Raw genomic sequence first — 23,093 nt, forward strand, 5'->3', positions numbered from 1 at the left:
GTCACAAGCAAAAGAAGAAAAAGGTTGATATATTGCAATCTATGATTGTGTTATAAGTCACCCACTTCTGGCCGACCACGGCACATTGTAAAACTCTAGGACCTTAAAGTTTGTCGAACATTTGCTTCTTGTTACTCAACCTCGCATATCATAAAAAGCTCCATGTGTCCATCTCAGTATGCATACCACCTTATGCACCCACTTGGTACTATACAAAGATCCTTCTGTTCCAATGGCTTTGAATCCCAATGCATACAAACACAGCTACATCCATGATTTGTGCATTCCTAATCTTTAATATGCTATTCTCATCTCTATCCCAAAATCTCAAATTTTGTACACCTCTGTCCTTCTCTCATTTATCTACAACCCACTTATACCACCCTCCTTTCATATCCAACTTTTGTCTCTTTCACCCATTTATGATTTTATGTTATTCTCCCAAGAAAAAAATCCACATCTGGCACTCCACCACAGAATTCTTACCAGATTTTCATTTCCACCTTTCTTATCTTTGTTGCAAATTCAGTTTCTGGCACTACTCAATCTCTGTCTTTCAGGGTGCCCCCAGATATCTTAGAAAATGCTGCCCTCCCCAAACTTCTGAAATCATCCCTTGTATTTATTCAATATTCAAGCCCTCCTCTCTCCTCCAACAGCTAAGCTTCTCTGATAGCCTCTCCACCAACTCCAGGTTTATCTTGATGAACACATTACTTATCTTTGGTAATGCTCTTTCTGGTGAATACTCTATCTAAAAGCAGATTTCTCACTTTTAGAATGTCCCCAGGTGCTACAGTAGATCTGGAAGATGTTTCATCAAAGCCCCTGAACGCCAGTAGGGGGCGTCGTATGGCTCTGCATTGTATCCCCTCTGGCCCTGAAGTGACGACTGGAGCTGCATATAATTGCCACTTCAGCGTGCTGCAGTCAGTTTCTTCATGAGCGTCAGCACACTCAGAAGTGGAGCCCAAAAAACCAATCAGTCGTGTCAGTGTGCAAATCTCTAATTTGAGATGTTTTTACATGGAAAAAAAGTACATTCCACAGGCTTCGAAAAGTGGGAGGGCAGTGACGGATCTGTGTTACCAATGGGAAGTAGAGTGTTCTTTTGATGGATACTTCTTACCACAGATTCCTCATCTTTAGACTAGATGCCACAGCAGTACCTCCCTCGGTGGTAGGTCTGTGGAATGACTCAGAGCAAACGGTTCTGCAGGTCTGAATGGCCAAAATGACATTCCCTTCAGACCTGGTTGTCAAGGCAGTAGTGCTTCATGAACCTGTGAGCATATGCCCACTTTGCAACATGACAAATATATCCAGGATAGGCACTCTGTGTGCAAACACAGTGGTATCAGCCTTGGCCCTGGTGGAATGAATCCCTCAACTCTTCTGGAGGCAGCTTCTGGGCCATCGTATAACAGATATTAATGCAGAATAGCATCCATCTCTGGGGCCCTGTCACTGACTACAGACTGGCTATGGCCCCCTTGGCCAGTGGCCAAGCTGCACAGACTGCATAGGCCCCAGGCCAATCAATGTCCCCCACCATCTTGCCCCTGGCAGAGTGACACTGGCCTTGCTCAGTAGCCTTTCAGGAGAGAACGTGAAGATCATACACTGTCCCCGAAAGCTGGGCAACGAGCTGTAACATGCCATCGAACCAGGGACATGTGAGGTGCTTTGGATTTTTAAAACACTGTTTTGAGTAATTGGGTGCTTGCTAGCACAGCCTGACTGATGAGCCAGGATACCTGGATGCTGCCCGGTATATTCTTGGCCGTTGCTGGCTCGGACCATTCTTTGCCTCCGGCAGGTGACGACTTGCTGGGTGATCCCCAGAACTCGCTACAGGGCAAACTGAGCACCATTTTGCTGCTCTGCCCTCTCCACATCCCCTTGAAGTCTCCTTTATACTTGGAACTAGGACACCAGTCACCTATGAATGCCCAAATCCAAAGCCACTCACCAGCTCCTATTCTCTGATGTTGTGGCTGGGAAAGTAATCCCGTGAAGAGAAAACATGGCCGAGATCAAACCAGAGACCTTGATGAGGGAACTGACCACCATTGAAACCACAATGCATTTTGTTCAGGTGGACACTTGGTCGACATCCAGTGAACTCAGACTTTATTTAGAGCCAGAAAGTATTGTGGACAGCTGTGCAGTGGCTCAAAAGGGGTGCAAATAAGAAAAGTAAGGACACAATTGAGGTCTCACCGTGGCGTCCCAATGGGGTAAGGGGGAAACATATGAATTAAATCTTTGAGAAAATGCATCAAAACGGTTGGGTCTGGTAAACGCAACTAGGCTAAAAGGCCCAACAGGTAACCTTTAACTGTTCCCCCCTGCAAATTCTTCGTGGTCCAAAGACAGAACAAATAGTAACACATTCAACAGTTTAGCTTTTAGTTTGCAACAGGTCCAGTTGACAGGAGCTACACCAAGCCACAAACTTGTAACAGCGTCCTGGGTAATCAGATTTATTATGAAGAGGCCTAGCCTCCAGGATGACATTCATTACTTCAGAAGGGAGATTGAACCTAGTCATCAGCCTCCTTTCCATCTCCATGCATGGAGGTGTAGATTACACAGGACCAGGTGCAAGACCCTCCCCTCCCACTGCAACACAAAATCCTCCAGAAGTGGCAGTCTGGTCGGAGGACAGATCCTCATGAGCAGAAGTTTCAGGTACCACATTCTCCTGTCCTAATCTGGAACCACTAGGATAACTTGGGCCTGGACGTTCTTCTTCAGAATGTTGAGCAGGAAAAGCAGCGGCAGAAAGGCATACAGGAGTCCCGTGCACCAGTCTACATGAAATGCATCTCCAAGAGAGCTTTTTTGGGCACTACAAAAAGCAAATGTGTTAGCACTGTGTGTTCTTGGCAGTGGTGAAAAAATCGAGCCAGGGTCCTCCCTTCTGCGGGAAGATGCCCTATACCTCTTCCAGCCGCAGCTGCCATTCGTGATATGCTTAGCGCCGCCAGTTGACTTCATCCACCAGCCATGTGGTGGTGATCCATCAGGGAGATTACCTCACGATCAAGTCGGATGTATGACGGTGCAACGCGTGCTTTTACAACGCGTACCATTACCACGCAGGTTTTACAACGCAAGTCGTTACAACGACTTGCGTTGGGGGGCGCTGGATAGTGGAATAGTTTAATTTACTATTTCGACTCCAGTCCCCGTGGATAGTAGGGAAGGTGTTGGATAGTAAATTAAACTATTCCCTATCCTACAGTGCCCTCCAGCGCAAGTCGTTGTAACGACTTGCGTTGTAAAACCTGCGTGGTAATGGTACCGCGTTGTAAAAGTTTCATCGTAAAGGATGTTTCCCGATCAAGTCAGACCGATCAAGTCAGACCCAGAAGTCCTTAGCCTAGGACCTCAGCACACCCTGCGTATTTTGATTACCACATGGCGGTGGTGTTGCCTGTGAAGATCTGAAACAGTTTCCCCTGGATGGACAGTAGGAAAGCTTTTAATATCAGGCAAATGGCCTGCAACTCCGGCAAGTTGATGCATTGATAGGTCTCTGTTGATGTACAAAGTCCTCTGACCTCCACCTCTCCCAGATGACCTCTCCAAGCAAACAAAATGACAGCCATCACCACCTTTAGCTCTGGGTGGGATAGGGAGAGGGGTTTGTCGCTCGTCCAATTGCGGCCAGGCAGCACTCGATCAATTGCCAAATTTACAGGTTTCCCAAATAGGATATATTGCATATCATTAGCTTAACTGTACCTTATTTAAATAGTTATCATCAATACATAGTAGTTTTGAAAATCGACATGGATCTGGCTCTTATAGACGCAGGAAAGACCTCCTCCTTTACACCCATCGCTATCTTCTTTGGAATAACCAACTATTTGACAGTTCAAAGCCCACTCAGAGTGCTCTGAACTTCCAATTCAGGTTTGAACACGGTCATTGAAGTGGACATGGCTCAAGTCTGTATGTTGGATAAAATGTAGTTTATCATGGAAGACTGACTTCCAGGAAATCATAGAGCAACTCTGACCATTAAACTGAATGCCTTAGCAGAGAATTGTAGAAGACAACAGGATAACTGGAATCAATGGTTTCCTGTTCATGTTAGCCATTGTTAACCCTGTATGGGTACAGCCAGATACTTGACTGTAGCCACATTGTTATGGTTTTTAGGTTTATTAGATGCAATGTCAACATCTCACTCTTTTACCAAGAGTTTGGTTTACTGTGTCTCTAGATGCTATTACCTTTCTTAAATGGTGCTGAAGAAGCCACATAAGGACTTGGGCCTGTTTGTGGGTGCAATAGCGTGTCTTAGGCAATGGTTGGGAGGCTGACCTTTGCCTTCTCCCTTTGCCATAAACTGGCTGTTGAAGAAATCTGAGCATTATGTTTAAATGTGTCCTGTTGGGCCACTGTACACAGAAGCTAATGAAGTTTCATGAAAAAAAACTTCACCACTTCACAAAGTTGCTGATTTCTTACTTGTTTAAAACTTAATATGAAGACACAATGTGCCACCAAAAATATTTTCCTACGGGATTTTTAGTGCGAAAATGATCCTAAGAAAAAGTAAATGTTTGCCAGGACACCATCAGAGTGGAGATAATTGGGTGCAAAAAAGAATACACACAACAGCAGACCTTCTCCATATAGGATCCATGATCTGGAACAACGTCCCTATAGCCATCAAGACCGCCCCAACACAGTTCCAATTTAGGAACCATCTGAAGGCTCACCACTGCACCATGATGTAGTAATAGTCCACTTCTGCTTCCAGAACCCACCTACCCCTCAAGTCACATGTTGACTGTGTCTCTGCTTGTGGCCCTGTACAGTGCTCTGCTACCTTTTGGCTAGGTTTGCACTTTTTAAATACCACATACATGCATGTATACATACATATACATACATAAGTACTAGAAATGGAGACAAGGAAGAGGAGAAAGAGTGAAGGTGAGAGAGAAAGAAAGGTAGAGAGAAAGATGAAATACAGAATGAAAGAGGAACCTGCAAGAACATTTGAGGTAGAGAAATAGAAAGAGAAAAGAGTGGGTTTGATAAAAAAGGGAAGATAGAACATGGACACAGAGAGATACTCTAGGGAAAACCAGTGAAAGGAAGCTGAAGGAGGAACAGTAAGGAGCGTGGAGGAAAATGGAAAGACCACAAGTGACCAATTCTTTTTTTCTTCATACATGCATTGATTCAAAACTATACAGTAGCTTAGCTGGAGCCCTAATAATTTACTTCCAACTGACATACATTTTAACAGAGTTGTACTTATTACTTGGGGGCTGGGGTGTTACATAGGATGGCATTCTGATGAACCACAAGGCCTTGGCTATGCATCTTTTCAGAGCAACCAGATGTGCCATGCACCGTTCCCTAGGCTCTGGCACAGGACACACTGACTATGCAGCCCCTCTGTTTGCTATGTGCTATGCCCACCTTGACACAACCCCACTCACCACTCGTAGAACACTCCCTGCTGTTTCAGGGTACTCCATTTGGTGGGGGTATGTGTTTTGTGCACCAAGGAGCCTGAGACCCTCATAGAAGTACTGAGACCTTTACAGGCACATGCATCAAGAAAAGCTTTTGCGAGTCCTTAATTGCGATTATTAAGGAATCGCAATTAACGTCTCTCAAAAGCCTATGCATGTAGGAATCCCTAATAAAATAACGATTCCTAAACATTCCTTAGTTGCGACTCACAAATTGCGAGTCACAATTAAGGAATGCCTTCCTATTTATTCCTATGGGTCAACAGGCCCATAGAAATGAATGGGAGATTGAATGCACAATTTGCGAGTACCAATAGGTACTCGCAAATTTTGCATGCAATTTCAAGGGTGCAAGGGTGTCCTAAGGATACCCTGTTGCACCCCTGAAATTGCTCTGTGCACGCATGTTGCACACACACATGCCCCAAGGGCATGTGTGTGTGTAACCTACAACTTTGAATAATGCACTTTAGTGCATTTTTCAAAGTTTTTGCAAATTACCATCAAGTTCAACTTTATGGTAATTTGCACTCCCTAATAGCGAAATCCCTATTGTAAAGTGGTTCATGCATTGCATTTAAGGAATCACAAATTACGATTCCGTAAATGCAATTGTTATTTGAGAAATCGCAATTATTTGTGAATTCTCAAATTGCGAGTGCCTTGAACCTGATGAATCGCAAATGCCCTTTTTGCGGGCGCAAACGGCCGATTTTTGCGAATCGCACCATTTGCGCGTGCAAAAATGGATGATGCATGTGCCTGTTAGTCTCACAGACCGCTTGGGTATTGGGCCTGCAATCTTCCTACTATATGATACAGTTGTAAAAGGAAACGAAAGTCTGACCTGGTGAAGGTTCTGCAGAATCCACTTCATCCTGGTTGGGGTCACAGTAGAACTCCTCCAGAGAATGAATGGTGCACTGGCCAACAACAGGCTTCCGGCCAAACTGCCTATTGTCAATGACCTTCACGATAATCGGTGGGGTGTACAGCTCCTCCTTGGGTAGACGCTGCCATAATGGGAAAATGGGAATAAAACCATGTCATATTCTTTTTATTAAAAGGGAATAGATTAGAAAATGATTATCAACACTGAACATGTGACATCAGCATAAAAAGACATAATGTGAGTTCTGACAAGTACAATTCATTTTCTAGTTAGTTTTGGCATTTTTTCAAGCCCACTTTTTATTTTTCCATTTTTCAAAGGGGTAAGTCCTAATCCTACATAACATTTTTGTTTATTTCGACTGTCGATATCTTAACGAGCATTTTCAATTTCTTTGGGGAAAATTTGTATAATCAATAGGTAATTGTATATATTATTGTAGCCATTGCTCAATATAATATCTTATTTACACCTCTTTTACACATTCGCTGAATCACATATTATTGCATGGCTGTGGCTCCTACTGCTAGTACATAAGTAGTGTCTGCTCTTGCTCTTATGATAACAATCAATACCCTGTAACCAATGTGGAGATCTGTTCAGTCAATCAAAGTATATAGAAAGCCGGCTTTAACTACTGTTGCTAGTGTGGATCTTAACTTAAGTCAAACACATGCATCTTAAGAAAACAGGGGCAGTGATGTGTTCAGGGTCAGCCGCTGTGAGGCATTAACAGATATTAGTTGCACTTTACCCTTTATGCCTTTAAGCCTCTTGCTTGTTCTCAATTTATGTGGTAAACTATTTTAACAAGTAACAGGTTCACTGCTTGCATGATCGAAGTCGCTAACTGGATGAGCCACTTGTCTCAAGGTCAAGATCGATAAGACAGAAGTAGTGCTTTTCAACAAGAACACCTCTTCATGGGACTCCAACTGGTGGCCATCCAAACTCGGACCCACATCCCCACCAAGCATCCATGTCAGAAACCTCAGGATCATCATAGACATCAATCTCTCCATGAACGCACAATTCAACTCCGTCACTGCATCCTGCGTCTACACCCTTAACCGCTTTGCTGTGGCGGCCATTCCGCCGCAGTGAGGAAAAAATGAAACGTGCGCACATGCCCACCGTGACGTTGGACGGCCACTGGCCTTCCGACGCATGGAAAAGGTTAAGATGCTACAGAAGATCTTCAAATGGGTTCCAAGCAACACCAGAAACACCAGAAAACAGTCACTCGTGCCATAGTCACCGGCAAGTTGGACTTGAAGAACATCCTTTATGCCCGGATCACCAAGCAACTCACCAGTAGAATACACATCATCCAGAACTCAGCGGCCAGATTCATCCTCAACCTCCCACAGAGAACTAACATCACACCACAGCTCAGGGAGCTGCACAAACCCTGATACAGAAACACACTAAGTTCAAACTCTTCACACACACATGCACACACACTTACGGCATTACACACAACATAGGCCTGACCTACTTGAACAGTCAAATCTCTTTCCACGAACCACTCAGACCCCTCCACTCCACAAGACTCCCACTTGCTCACATCCCACGCAGACAGACAACCAGATCAAGAAGAAAGGCCTTCTCTTGTATTGTTCCTAAAGTGTGGAACGGCCTTCCACTCCACATTAGCGCATCCTCCTAGCTTCTTGAATTCCACAAGAAGTTGAAGACCTGGCTTTTCAATTCAACTAACCACACACGTGCTCAGTGCAAGGTGATAGCACGCTTTACAAATCCACATAGCATAACAACAGTGATTAGTTCCCTATACAGAATGCAATAATACACCTTTAATTAGCACAGTTTGTTTCCATACACAATTCAATTACAGACAGTTTAAACATCATAGGTGTATGGGAAAGGATTTCTGGACAAAGAAAAAATTCACAGGTGGAAAAAAATAGGAAAATAATTTGGATATGCTCATGCATATTTCCACTCTAAGGTGGGCAATGCACAGTGATTGGTGCAAAAGAAAAACATTATGCATGGAAAGCTAATATTTGCATAAATCATCATCCACCTTCGTGTACATTTTTGTGAATCCCAAGAAAGTCACAAATTTAGGCACATTAGTCAAAAAGATTTGTGAAACATACTGCATTTGTAATATGGATTTCTTTTTCCATAGGAATAATATTTACTCCCATAGAGAAACCCATCCCATACATGGCTGCCAATTTGGAGATACTCTGCCCCACTCTTAAACTGAATAGGTCTTACCTCCACCTTTGTCAGGATTAAATGTACAACCATATGCAGAGTGAGAAAGTGCATACCTCATTGTGAAAACCAGCAAGTCATCCCACCCAATAACACCCACTCAGATAAATGATGAACAAATACCGTAACTTACTTTTGTAAATTCAAATTTGGCTCATAACAGGAGAGTTTACATGTACAAATGGGTTTACTCATATACAATTGCATCAATATGTCTCTCTCTCTCTCTCTATATATATATATATATATATATATATATATATATGCATATATATGTGTATATATATATATATGTATATATATATATATATATATATATATATATATATATATATATATATATATATATATATATATATATATATATATATATATATATATATATATATATATATATATATATATATATATATATATATATATGTATATATCTATTTTCACATATAAATAATGTGTTATGCACCAAACATTAATTTGCCCAAAGAAATAAGAAATAAAGTGATTTATGCTCCTAAGATCACTAAATTAGCGAGCCTATGCATTTATAATTAAAAACACCTATAGATATAGCTTTACTTATGCTATCACCAGGTTAGGCCAATGAAAATTTAAAAGGTGCCCACCAAAAAGTAGGAAATGTATGCAAAGGTGTAATATTAACGGCGACCCTGCTTTGAGCTAAGAAATCAGCAAATCTTACCACTTCCATAAAGAGAACGCAGACATCAAAGTTGGGATTCTTTTTCACATTCTTGATGACGCAGGACTGAATCACCTGATCGCCACACTCAATCAGAAGACTCGGGGAGGTGACGCTGGCCAGCTGGAAGCTCTTGAGGTTCCTCAGTCCCCAGGCCAAGATCTGTGATCAAGAGACATCATTGTGACCAAGCTGGTCCTCAACGCAAATTTCATACACCCACAAGTGTGACTAGATATCAAGTGAGCTAATATCAATGTCAAGACTTTCCTTCTGAACTGTGGTCTGGACTCTTGGTGGCTTAGGCCTCTTTGGGCCACACTGCATTGTCCTCCTCTTTGTCTACCTCTGAGGACTCGCGTCAGGAGAGAATGGACTTGGACGATCAATAATGGAGGAGGCAGAGGAACAGCCAGGCTGGTGGGACAATTTATTGCCAATTGTTTGCCTTTTCCAAGCCATTTTTTGGGCCTCCAGGATAGAGTCACTGTTTGGATGCATCTAAGGAGGTGTATGCGTATTTCCATATAAAGAACTCACTCAGCCATGCTTGATTGATCGAATGTGAGTAGATCCCTAATAATGGAATTGTCAATAATGTAATAATCAGTGCAACAGTCAAACATGTTTGCTTGAGCTGAATTTAAAGCCAACACATTGATTAAGAATCACTTCTGGTGTAAGTCTATCAGTCTAACAGCATATTTAAAATTGACCTTAAAGAAGGGTTGATCTCTGCTTATTTTCTGGTTATCTCTGTTTTTTAAGAATCCAAATGAACTATTTATTGCCTCTTTGCTGCCAGTGATCGTTTGGCATCCAGTGGACAGGCGCTCACATGTACGAGTGTTGTACTCACCTCGATCGCGGTGCGCTGCAGCACTGGTTTGATTCCTTGTGGGACCATGTAGATGTTGTCTCCTCTTTGTGGTGGTGGATACGGTATATCTGTGTCTGCAGACTGGTGGTGGATACAGACGAGAAGACATGAGTTAACATCCCCAACATTCAGACAGTAGTTTACTTATGTTTGCCATTTATGCAGCGCCAACTTGGCCACAAAGCCAGAGGACGCTGCACAGGTTTCCAACAGACAAAGGGCCACAGCAAGAGGGTGGAGAAGAGAAGGGGTTTGAGAGGGTTGGATTCTTAGTGGTAAATTGAGTAGCACATGGAGATTCTTTTCAGGTTGGCTTGGTAACGGGGAGGTCACAAAGCGAGGATCTGCTATTGTAAGGGGGGTGCACACACAGGGAGCATGTCAGGAAATTAAAAATAGCTTGCAAAAATCACACATGATCCCTACACCGCATATCCACAACTTCAATGTAATTACAGCTGAAAACAATATATACTTTACTTTCTTGTTTTTAACTTCATATTCACCTCACTGATGTTTGTATGTATTGCTTGTATTAAGAAATTACTTAATCTCACTAAAATATATTGAAATGCTTAATTTCTGCTCAAATTCTCATTTCTTAATATCTCCATTGTGTACTGTCTTTTGTCACTCATAATTAGGGCTTCCGGTTTTATGATATTTATTTGTTTAACATTTCCGTCTGTATTTATCTATTTTTGTTTTTTGCCCATCTTATTGGTATTTATTTTGTCTTTTGACACTAAACAGAGTCATAAAATGCTATATTTACGCATTCATTTAACTGATAAACAAATTCATACTTCGATTCCTGTCAAGGTTTAGCAACTTAAACAGTTATACAAATATGTGTTAACTAATGCCTGTATTTAAGGAAATCTCATCCTGTGTTTTTTATAACTCCCTATGCTATCTATCTCCTCTTCTGTTGGCCTGGAATTAATGAAGGACAGCACGAGGAGTCACTCACAAGGAGCATCATTTTCTGTTTTGTTCCTCTTTTAAAAATATATACAGACAGGAAACATATTGTTCTCTGTCTGAATGCTTCTGTAAAAATCTGTAAAAACGGAAAACTGTAAGCCTTACTCATAATATGTTTCTTGTAAAGTACACAGTCTCTCATAAATTGAGAAATATGTGAACTGGCTTTTCAAACTAAAAGATGAAGTTTAACTGTCTGTAATTAAGTGTTCCTAGGAGAGCCTCCAATTTCCTTTAGCCAGAGACTGACACTCAGAGTTTCTATGAAGGATATCAGAGTCTCTCCTAGGATCACAAAAACTGACGGTTAAACTTCATAATTTAGGGCCTGATTCTGATGTCGTTAGGAAGGCCTCCTAATGGCATTTGCTCCATCCAACTCGGATCGGGAACGTGTCTTTCCAATCAACTCGGAAAGGTTTCCGACCGACTGAGTATGCTGCGAGTTAGGCGTTAGGAATATCCTAATCCGAACCCGGCGGCATTTGGAATGACTGAGTTGTACGGAGTAGAATCGTACATCTCTACAGGCCACATTTCCAAACTACTGAGTACAATGCTGGATTTGGACAGCCTTTCAGAATCGTGCGTCCAACTCGAATTGGCAGTCCGAATCAGACTTTGGGGGCCCGTAGTGGGCCCTCCTACACCCGTAGCATTCCCAATCGGGCCCATGGGTCCCCCTTACCAGCCATGCACAGTATAGCAGGCACCAGGGGGTGCCTGCCACAGGGTGCCCGATTTTCCCCAGCCACCCCTTTCTTCAATGGGAGCCTATGCCTTCGGTTGAAACAAAGGCTCCCATTGAAGTCAATGGGAGTCCAACCACATCATATCTGGAAGCATCCGGATGCATTGTACTCGGTCAGTTGGACTATCCCAATCCAATTCGGTCGGAAACCATTTCCATACCCATTCGTTCAAGAAGCTTTCCAAACCGCATCGGAATCAGGCCCCGAGTCTTAAAGCCTAGGATTGCACCTCATTTAAAGGGCAAAACACGTGTAGGCTGCACAATGTCTCATAGCACAAAACGTATGTCCTGACCTTCTAATGAATGCTATCAGTTGCAAAAAGAAACAGCATTTCAAAGGCCCTACGTTGTAAGAAATAAATGGCTTCCATCTAATTAACCTGAAGAAACATATTTGACGTATCTCTTATTTTGCAAAATCCTTCACAATTTTTCTACAAATGACTTATACAGGTATAACTACCTTTGAGTAATAAAGGATTTTTAATACACTCATTGATGATATAGACTAGGGATCGCAAACCTTTTTGCTCACAAGAGCTACCTTTGTTCAATGAAAATCATTCTGAGCTACCAATATTACTAATGTTGCACACATCAGCCAGGATTACATTGGTGGCCACTCCTGCAAGATTTCCAGTCATGATCACCTCTCTGCAGGATTTCAAGGAGTAACGTAAAAAAGGCTTCGACAATTTGGAATGCCTCTACAATGGTAATACATTACAGCCACAGCTGCAATGCCACTCGGTACTGCGATAATAATATTAGTAATTAGTCTCCCAAGGCTGCATGATTTATCAATCAAATATCAGCATTCAAAGATTTTGTAAACTATGGCGTTTATTACAATGTCGGGCGGATCGCCTCACATTAACTCCCGCCCGCCTATCATTTCCCCCCCCCCCCCAGCCATATTCTGATGGCGGGGGTACCGCGGCGGACGGGAAGACCGTCCGCCACTTTTCCGCCCGGTTAATGAGTTGACCGGGCGGAAAAGGGTTGAATATGGTAGCGGTGTCTGCTAGACACCGCCATCCATATTACTATGCATGCGGGATTCAGCCTTTCCGTGGCGGAGTTGCCGCCACGGAATGGCATGCGGATTTCGCAGTTGGGGGCCCGTTGCGGGCCTCCAGGAGGTTTTGTGGGGGCACATGGGGGGTAACTATGGTACCCCCCTGCATTTGCATGCACAACGTGGCATCCACCGCACGGTGTCTGCCACGTTGTGCAATCAAATGCACAGTGTGCAGCCACAGCATTGTGGCGGGCTCTGCTGTGTGCAACATTATTTCTTGGACACTAGACCCCAGCTCCATTCAGCAGATGTGCAGTCCAGTTTGGAGTAGCACGTATTCGCAGCCCCTACCACCCCCATCCCCCTCAATTCCCTCAAGCACATATTTTTGCAGGCCGTCAGCCATTTGTGGGCAGCAGTCTTTCTTCTATGTTTACTTTTCTTCAGAGCTCCTGAACTCTGTCTCCGAGTTCAGACTCCATTAAACGCAAGAAGCCCCAAATTGAAGACAGTTGTGAGTATTTCGAATAACGCAGTAATTTATTCCAGGCAGAGGGCTTATGTCATTAGCATAAACAGGTAAACTCGGTTCACAGAACTGACAGGGATGTGTGAGAACCGTACAACGCAATAAGAGTTTTCTTTCTCTGCGGTGCCCTGGATTACTGCTTGTCAGAGTTTCATTTCGCTGGCAGCGGCCGCCGCTACCAGATCAAAACTGGATTTACTAAAGAACACAAGTCATTTATCACTGGAAGACAGGCTGGAGTCAAACCACCATTTAAAATTCCTGGAATGTCAGCGGTTTCAGCAGAGGAGAAACACCAGGAATCAGCCGCACAAATATTTGGGTCTGTGTGTGTACGCTTCTCTTACTCTGAGAGGGATTTTTACTGGGAGTGATTATGTAATGAGGACCTAGAAAGAGACGTTTGGAGAGTAAGGGGGCATGGGGTTCATTCATGAGCCGAACAGAGGCGCACAGTGGAGACTTGTACCTTCCTTGTGGAAAGAGTTAGGGCCATATGTATCAAGGCCAAATGGGTTCGCAAATTTCGGCGTTTGCGAACTCATTTTCGCAAAATGGTATGTATGAAAGAATTTGGGTGCAAAATAAGGAATCACGAAATTTGCCATTCCTTATTTTGCAATTGCATTTAAGGAATCGCAAATTTTGCGATTCCTTAAATGCAATGTATTAAGCAAAAAAAAATTCCAAAATGCCCTTAAGGAATCGCAAATTACCACCAAGTTGAGATTTCCTTGAAAAATGCACATTTCAGCATTTGCCAAAGTGCCATGCGAAGCACATACATGCCCTTAGGGCATGTATGTGCACCACATGTGCACCCATGCTTATTTCAGGGGTGCAACAGGGTGTCCTTTGGACACCCCTGCACCCTTGAAATTATTCTCAATTTGCGATTAGCAAATTGCAAATCGCAAATTGAGAAAAAATTCCCATTCCTTCCAATGGGCCTCCTGGCCCATAGAAATGAATGGGAAAGTATTCCTTAATTGGGAATTCGTGAATTCGCAATTAAGGAATATCAAGAAATCGCTAAAAAATTGTGTTTTTCTTGATACATACCATTTTGCGATTCTGAGATAGCGATTTCTTAAAAATCGCTATTACAGAATCGCAAATTGGTTCCTTGATACATATGGCCCTTGGTTCTTAGCTTTTGCATGACATTGCAAAAGCTGCAGATTTGATTTATTTATTTCTTTACATAAGCCTTAGTGACTGGTCATTTTTCATACATTTCATATAGCCCACACCCGGGGCCATCTGTATGGCTAGCAGGTCCACCACAGGACTTTATTCCTGCTGCATTCAGGGCCGGCCTTGGGGATGAGCAGCTGGGCCAAGGCCCGGGGCGCCAGTATTACGAGGGGCGCAGCAAGGAGCTGCCTGACTTAATGTTATGCAAACAGCAGCTTGTCCATCCTGCTTGGTCTCAATCAGGTCCTGCATGCTTTAGTGACCTCACGCCTGGATTATGGCAACCTTTTGAATCTGGGTGCAACTGCTAAATGTATGCAGAGATTGCAGTGTATCCAGAATGCAGCAGCAAGATTGGTTCTCATGCTTCTAAAGAGAGCCTCTGCTAAAAGAGCTTTGGCCTCCCTACATTGGCTTCCAATTAGGGAGAGAGTACAGTCTATTAATTCCTTATACACCGACCAGACATTTAAGATCTAGTGGGACAGGAAAGGTGTGTGTGCCCATCATCAAGAGAGCTTGGATGGGTGGTCGCTCCTTCCGCTATCTGGCCGCGCAGTTATGGAACACACTTCCTCAGAGTCTCCGGCTGGAGGGCTCTGAGTCTATTTTTCGGAACGGACTGAAGACCCATTTGTTCCCGGCCCTATAATTTTAGTTCTAGGTCCCCTGTTGTTGCTGAGTTAGCTGGTACCTTAGCGCGGGGACACACTGGCCCAGTGTTACCAGGCGCTTTACAAATGTGTTTATTATTATATTACTTATTTGTTAAAGACTTTGTAAACATCCCTTAATGCCCCTCAGCTAAATTGCTCGCACCACATCACCCGCCTGGCCTACTCCCATCTTCCTCACACCTCTTACCGTCACACCGCAACGACCCCCACAACAAACACAAAATGTTCTTTCAGTCCACGGTGTTGTCCGGGTCAATCCGATTTAAGGCCAGCCCTGGTTGTATCTCAGATGCGACCTGGCCAGTTCGTGGTATCAGCACAAGGAGACTGCTCACAAGGACTTGAAGAGATATCGCCTCATTAATATTCATGAGATGGGATACCTTCTGTGAACCATTGTTCCAAGCGCCCAATGCAAGGATAAAGACCTGTAGGTTGATTCCTATTGTCTGTCTGTGGCCAACTATCTCAAAGTCTACATTACAGCTTGATGTCCAAAGTTTGCATCTTATGTAGCACCCAGTAGGGCATGTGGCACCGTATGACAGATGTTTTAGGAGGTGAATAAGCTTTCCACTGCCATAGTCTTGCACCATCTAGCTCTGATGGAGGTCACTTGCAAACATTCAGTTTAGCAAATGAGATGTCCGCTTCAGTAGTATCAAGAGCACCCCCTATGCACTGAAGACCAGTGCCACAAGGAGCGTGACTATGTTAGTCATACTTAGAAGACCAACTTACCGATAGATAATGTCATCCACAGAAAAAAGTAGCAATAGAGCTCATCCGCAAGCAAGTAGTCCTATTGCAATCAATCATCGACAGTCGGAGGCAGATTCTTACCAGAACAAATGACACTGAGGTATTTTTGTGCTTGGTAAAAGCAGAGATATTTGTCCCCCTATTGATTTAGCTCTTGTCTACACAATATGTAGTCACTGTATCCAGGGCTCTTTAAAGTCCACTGTATCTAGGACCTTTTAAAGACTTACTCAGGTAGGATCCTACTCAGGTGCTGGACAACAATAGAGGGCTAGTGTGGTGGACAACAATAGAGAGCTAGTGTGGTGGACAACAATAGAGAGCTAGTGCGAAAAGAAGGAATTTGCTTCTAAAATAGAAAAACATGTTTCTGTGTTTCCTTCTGTGGCAGAAACAAATCCAAAAGAATATATTTGCTTGTAAAATAAAAAAAAACATGTTTTGATCACACAGGGGGCTTTCCCCAGTGTGTAAGGGACATTTTGTTTTCCTTCTGAGCATCACCTTGCTTCACATGGTAGACCGGGGCATGGTGTGGTGCACAATAATAGAGGGCTACTGTAGTGGACAACAATAGAGGGCTAGTGTGGTGCACAGCAATAGAGGGCTAGTGTGGTGCACAGCAATAGAGGGCTAGTGTGGTGGACAACAATAGAGGGCTAGTGTGGTGCACAATGATAGAGGGCTAGTGTGGTGGACAACAATAGAGGGCTAGTGTGGTGCACGATAATAGAGGGCTAGTGTGGTGGACAACAATAGAGGGCTAGTGTGGTGGACAACAATAGAGGGCTAGTGTGGTGCACAATAATAGAGGGCTAGTGTGTGGACAACAATAAAGGACTAGTGTGGTGAACAACACTAGAGGGCTAGTATGGTGGACAACAATAGAGGGCTAGTGTGGTGCACAAAAATAGAGGGCTAGTGTGTGGACAACAATAGGGGGCTAGTGTGGTGCACAATAATAGAGGGCTAGTGTGGTGCACAATAATAGAGGGCTAGTGTGGTGCACAATAATAGAGGGCTAGTGTGGTGCACAATAATAGAGGGCTGGTGTGTGGACAACAATAGAGGGCTAGTGTGGTGCACAATATAGAGGGCTAGTGTGGTGCACAATATTAGAGGGCTAGTGTGTGGACAACAATAAAGGGCTAGTGTGGTGAACAATACTAGAGGGCTAGTGTGGTGGACAACAATAGAGGGCTAGTGTGTGGACAATATTAGAGGGCTAGTGTGTGGACAACAATAGGGGGCTAGTGTGGTGCCCAATAATAGAGGGCTAGTGTGGTGCACAATAATAGAAGGCTAGTGTGGTGCACAATAATAGAGGGCTGGTGTGTGGACAACAATAGAGGGCTAGTGTGGTGCACAATATAGCGGGCTAGTATGGTGCACAATAATAGAGGGCTGGTGTGTGGACAACAATAGGGGGCTAGTGTGGTGCACAATAATAGAGGGCTAGTGTGGTGCACAATAATAGAGGGCTAGTGTGGTGCACAATATAGAGGGCTAGTGTGGTGCACAATAATAGAGGGCTAGTGTGTGGACAACAATAAAGGGCTAGTGTGGTGAACAACACTAGAGGGCTAGTGTGGTGGACAACAATAGAGGGCTAGTGTGGTGCACAATAATAGAGGGCTAGTGTGTGGACAACAATAGGGGGCTAGTGTGGTGCACAATAATAGAGGGCTAGTGTGGTGCACAATAATAGAGGGCTAGTGTGGTGCACAATAATAGAGGGCTGGTGAGTGGACAACAATAAGAGGGCTAGTGTGGTGCACAATATAGAGGGCTAGTGTGGTGCACAATAATAGAGGTCTGGTGTGTGGACAACAATAGGGGGCTAGTGTGGTGCACAATAATAGAGGGCTAGTGTGGTGCACAATAATAGAGGCTGGTGTGTGGACAACAATAGAGGGCTAGTGTGGTGCACAATATAGAGGGCTGGTGTGGTGGACTGCTATACATAGGGGCTATTTAGGGTTGGGTGGAGTAGAGCCACCAATAACTGGCGAATCTCCACCAAGCCTGTGTTTCCCCATCTCACTTAAAACTATGACCAGTGGATCATCTGTGAGTTAGTAAACATTGGAAGGCAGGTTATCTGTGGAGCAGATTTTCAAACAAACAATTGTCATGCCCCGGTCCACCATGTGAAGCAAGGTGATGCTCAGAAGGAAAACAAAATGTCCCTTACACACTGGGGAAAGCTCCCTGTGTGATTAAAACATGTTAGATACAATAGAGGGCTAGTGTGGTGCACAATATAGAGGGCTAGTGTGGTGCACAATAATAGAGGGCTAGTGTGTGGACAACAATAAAGGGCTAGTGTGGTGAACAACACTAGAGGGCTAGTGTGGTGGACAACAATAGAGGGCTAGTGTGGTGCACAATAATAGAGGGCTAGTGTGTGGACAACAATAGGGGGCTAGTGTGGTGCACAATAATAGAGGGCTAGTGTGGTGCACAATAATAGAGGGCTAGTGTGGTGCACAATAATAGAGGGCTGGTGTGTGGACAACAATAGAGGGCTAGTGTGGTGCACAATATAGAGGGCTAGTGTGGTGCACAATAATAGAGGGCTGGTGTGGTGCACAATAATAGAGGGCTGGTGTGTGGACAACAATAGAGGGCTAGTGTGGTGCACAATATAGAGGGCTAGTGTGGTGCACAATAATAGAGGGCTAGTGTGTGGACAACAATAAAGGGCTGGTGTGGTGAACAACACTAGAGGGCTAGTGTGGTGGACAACAATAGAGGGCTAGTGTGGTGCACAATAATAGAGGGCTAGTGTGTGGACAACAATAGGGGGCTAGTGTGGTGCACAATAATAGAGGGCTAGTGGGGTGCACAATAATAGAGGGCTAGTGTGGTGCACAATAATAGAGGGCTGGTGTGTGGACAACAATAGAGGGCTAGTGTGGTGCACAATATAGAGGGCTAGTGTGGTGCACAATAATAGAGGGCTGGTGTGTGGACAACAATAGGGGGCTAGTGTGGTGCACAATAATAGAGGGCTAGTGTGGTGCACAATAATAGAGGGCTAGTGTGGTGCACAATATAGAGGGCTAGTGTGGTGCACAATAATAGAGGGCTAGTGTGTGGACAACAATAAAGGGCTAGTGTGGTGAACAACACTAGAGGGCTAGTGTGGTGGACAACAATAGAGGGCTAGTGTGGTGCACAATAATAGAGGGCTAGTGTGTGGACAACAATAGGGGGCTAGTGTGGTGCACAATAATAGAGGGCTAGTGTGGTGCACACTAATAGAGGGCTAGTGTGGTGCACAATAATAGAGGGCTGGTGTGTGGACAACAATAGAGGGCTAGTGTGGTGCACAATATAGAGGGCTAGTGTGGTGCACAATAATAGAGGGCTGGTGTGTGGACAACAATAGGGGGCTAGTGTGGTGCACAATAATAGAGGGCTAGTGTGGTGCACAATATAGAGGGCTAGTGTGGTGCACAATAATAGAGGGCTGGTGTGTGGACAACAATAGGGGGCTAGTGTGGTGGACAACAATAGAGGGCTAGTGTGGTGCACAATATAGAGGGCTAGTGTGGTGCACAATAATAGAGGGCTGGTGTGTGGACAATAATAGAGGGCTAGTGTGGTGCACAATAATAGAAGGCTAGTGTGGTGCACAATAATAGAGGCTGGTGTGTGGACAACAATAGAGGGCTAGTGAGGTGCACAAAATAGAGGGCTGGTGTGGTGGACTGCTATACATAGGGGCTATTTAGGGTTGGGTGGAGTAGAGCCACCAATAACTGGCGAATCTCCAGCCAGCCTGTGTTTCCCCATCTCACTTAAAACTATGACCAGTGGATCATCTGTGACTTAGTAAACATTGGAAGGCAGGTTATCTGTGGAGCAGATTTTCAAACAAAAAATTGTCATGCCCCGGTCCACCATGTGAAGCAAGGTGATGCTCAGAAAGAAAACAACATGTCCCTTACACACTGGGGAAAGCTCCCTGTGTGATTAAAACATGTTTTTTATTTTAAAAGCAAATCCATTCTTTTGGATTTGTTTCTGCCACAGAAGGAAACACAGAAACATGTTTTTCTATTTTAGAAGCAAATTCCTTCTTTTCGCATTTGTTTCTACCATAGAAGGAAACATGCTGAGCAGGCTGCCATAACATAGTAGGGCCGCCTGGCGAGCATTTCTGATTCAAGGGCTCCTGCCTGCAAGAGTAGTAGGAAACCCTAAATGAATTGACTTGGAGCACTAACAGCAAATTGCATTTTTTTTTGAGTTTCTTACAACTTAATAGCGTCTTTGCCTTCATATATTGGTTTTGCCAATTCTCCCGCTCTCAATAATACAGTATACAAGCACTTCAGCAACTGGTTGTCGACAGCAGCAAGGGTAGCGAAACGCAACTTAGCCAGACTTTGGGGTGTGACTAGATCCCTGACGATTAGGGAGTGGAAAGATGATCTGGACCGAGGCGAATTTGAGAAGATCTGGGGACCATGTATGCAGCACAGGGGACCAATGAGGGAGGATCAGAAGGGAGAGAGGGAGGGGGAAGGGTCACCTAACCCGCAAGTGGGCTGTCGACCACTCTTTCCAGACGATACCATCATGAGACAGGAGGGAAGCGGGGGGAATGGGTAGTCATCGAAGCAAAGGGCCCCTGCGAGTGGCCAACACTTCCTTTAATTGATATTGTGCATTATTTTGTTGATCTCGGACAACTGCTCAGTAAAAGAATACAAATTTAAGAAATAAAGTATTGAGGGCAAAAGTAGAAAGGTTGTTGGAGGCAGTCCAACCAAAATAGATGGTTTTGGAATTCTGAATGTGCTTGACTGGAAGAAAAGAAAAGCCTTCAGGACTATGGATGGGCAAGTTATTCTCTGCTTTAAGGTTGTGCTATGACTCAAGCGAAAACACCTGTAGTTACCTAACCTATCATACCAAACCTATGTAGCACACCTGCCTACCAAACCCACCGAACCACCTTGCCATGTGTACTTATCACCCAAAGCACCCTATCTACCATACTTAACTTACCTTACCTAAAATACCAACCACAGATGGTCTACCGCACTTTCAGTATCTATCCGACCTACCTACCATACCTAATGTATTATACCTACCGACTTGTTTTACCTACTTACCTACCTACCATACCTACCAAATCCACTAAAGCTACCATACTTACTTACCTACCAAACCAGCATACCACCTATACTTACCTTCCCTAAAATACCAGCCAGGTACCTGCCATAGGTGGCCTACCATACGTCCCATAACTACGACACCCACCTACCATTCCTAACGTATTATATCTGACCTACATACCATAGTAAGCTACCCATCAGACCTACGTATGTATTATTTTTTTTTTTTATATTTTGAAAGTTTTATATAGCGCGAACAAGATCTTTGCAGATAACAGAGCGCTTTACAAAGGCAAGGGGTAAGTGAGTGGTAGGGTGGGTACACGAGGGAGCATAGTTAGGAAGGTAGGTCATCAATGCAAGTAGTACAAATAAGAGGGAGCATAAACAATCAGGTAGGTCAATAATACAAGTAAAACACATGTGCAAAGGGATCAAACAAGTAGTACAGATCGACGCAGAGTCTTAAAAGATCAAAAGTAGTAGTTCAAGTGTATTTAGCCATGAGGATAGCTTTAACTTCTTTCTTAAAAAGAAGAGTGGAGGAGATGAGCCTGGTTTCAGGAGGGAGTGAGTTCCAGATCCCAGGCGCCATTCCTGAGAAGGAGCGTTTGTAAGTTTTTTCCTTCCAGAATCTTCGAGGCTTCAGCAGAAGATTGTTTGTACTTCTGGTGGTTCTGGAGCCACCGGAAATTGTCAACTTCTGAGTGAGGTAGCCGGGTGATTTCAGGTGTATAGCCTTGTGCATCATGCAGGCAATTTTCAGATGTATTCTGGCTTCAAAAGGCAGCCAGTTCAGGGATTTAAAGTCAGGGGAGATATGTGAGTGTTTTTTAGATCCAGTGATGAGTCTCGCTGCCGCGTTTAGTGAAGCTCTTAGGGGTGCAGTTGTAGTTAGGGGGAGACCACAGAGGGCGATGCTGCCGTAGTCTATGCGAGGGATGACTAGTGCTTGTACTGCAGTTTGGAAGTCTTTGGCTGGGAGGAAGGGTTTAAGTTTCCTCAAGGTATTTATTTGGAAGTTCGCTCCCTTAGTTGCCTTGCTGATATGCTGCTGCATGTTGAGATTGGCGTTAAGTGTTATGCCTAAAGATTTTGCTGAATCCACGATGGTCGGTTGGACATTGAGTGCAGTTAGGTGCTTAAGCCAGGTTTGAGTGGTAGAGATTTTCGCGGGAGGTGAGATCAGAAGGAACTCAGTTTTCATAGCATTGAGTTTGAGGTGGTTATCGGCCAGCCAGGATTGGGTGCTTCTGATCGTTGAGTTCAGACGCATAATGTCTTTGGGGGATTGTAGTTTGAGATATTGTTGAGTGTCATCGGCGTACATGTGAAAGTGTACATTGGATGCTTGTAGCAAGGTGGTGAGAGGTTCCATAACTAGGTTGAACAAAGTAGGGGATAGGCAGGATCCTTGGGGGACACCTAATGATACAGGTACTGGAGAGGACATCAAGTTGTTGCTCTTGAATTTCTGAGACCGGTTGTGTAGAAAGGAGGTGAACCACTGAAGAACAGTCCCAGAGAGACCCATTCTTGTGTTTAAGAGTTCGAGTAAGTTCTCATGTTTCACAGTGTCGAATGCTGAAGAGAGATCAAGAAGGATGAGGAGGCAGGTATCATTTTGATCTAAAATTTGGAGGGCGTCGTCAATTATGTGAGTCATAGCAGTTTCGGTACTGTGCCCTGCTCGGAAGCCTGATTGATGAGGGTTGAGGAGATCAAACTGTTCTATGTGCTTTGTCAATTGTAGTTGAACGCATTTTTCCAACAGTTTGGCGAGAGTGGGAATGTTGGTAATCGGA

The 23,093-nt window shown here is 44.0% G+C and overlaps 1 protein-coding gene across 1 annotated transcript in view; it reads right to left on the reverse strand.

Annotated features, from left to right (window-relative positions):
- Positions 1 to 23,093, reverse strand: part of DYSF (dysferlin) — a 1,004,398-nt gene that overhangs the window by 242,427 nt on the left and 738,878 nt on the right. The window contains exons 38-40 of the mRNA XM_078674496.1: positions 10,209 to 10,310; positions 9,350 to 9,511; positions 6,355 to 6,520 (exon numbers count right to left, since the gene is read on the reverse strand). Coding sequence (XP_078530622.1) covers positions 6,355 to 6,520; positions 9,350 to 9,511; positions 10,209 to 10,310 — 430 coding nt within the window. The remainder of the gene's footprint in view (positions 1 to 6,354; positions 6,521 to 9,349; positions 9,512 to 10,208; positions 10,311 to 23,093) is intronic.

The sequence above is a fragment of the Lissotriton helveticus genome, chromosome 2_1, assembly GCF_964261635.1.
Source record: "Lissotriton helveticus chromosome 2_1, aLisHel1.1, whole genome shotgun sequence".
Lineage (NCBI taxonomy): Eukaryota > Metazoa > Chordata > Amphibia > Caudata > Salamandridae > Lissotriton > Lissotriton helveticus.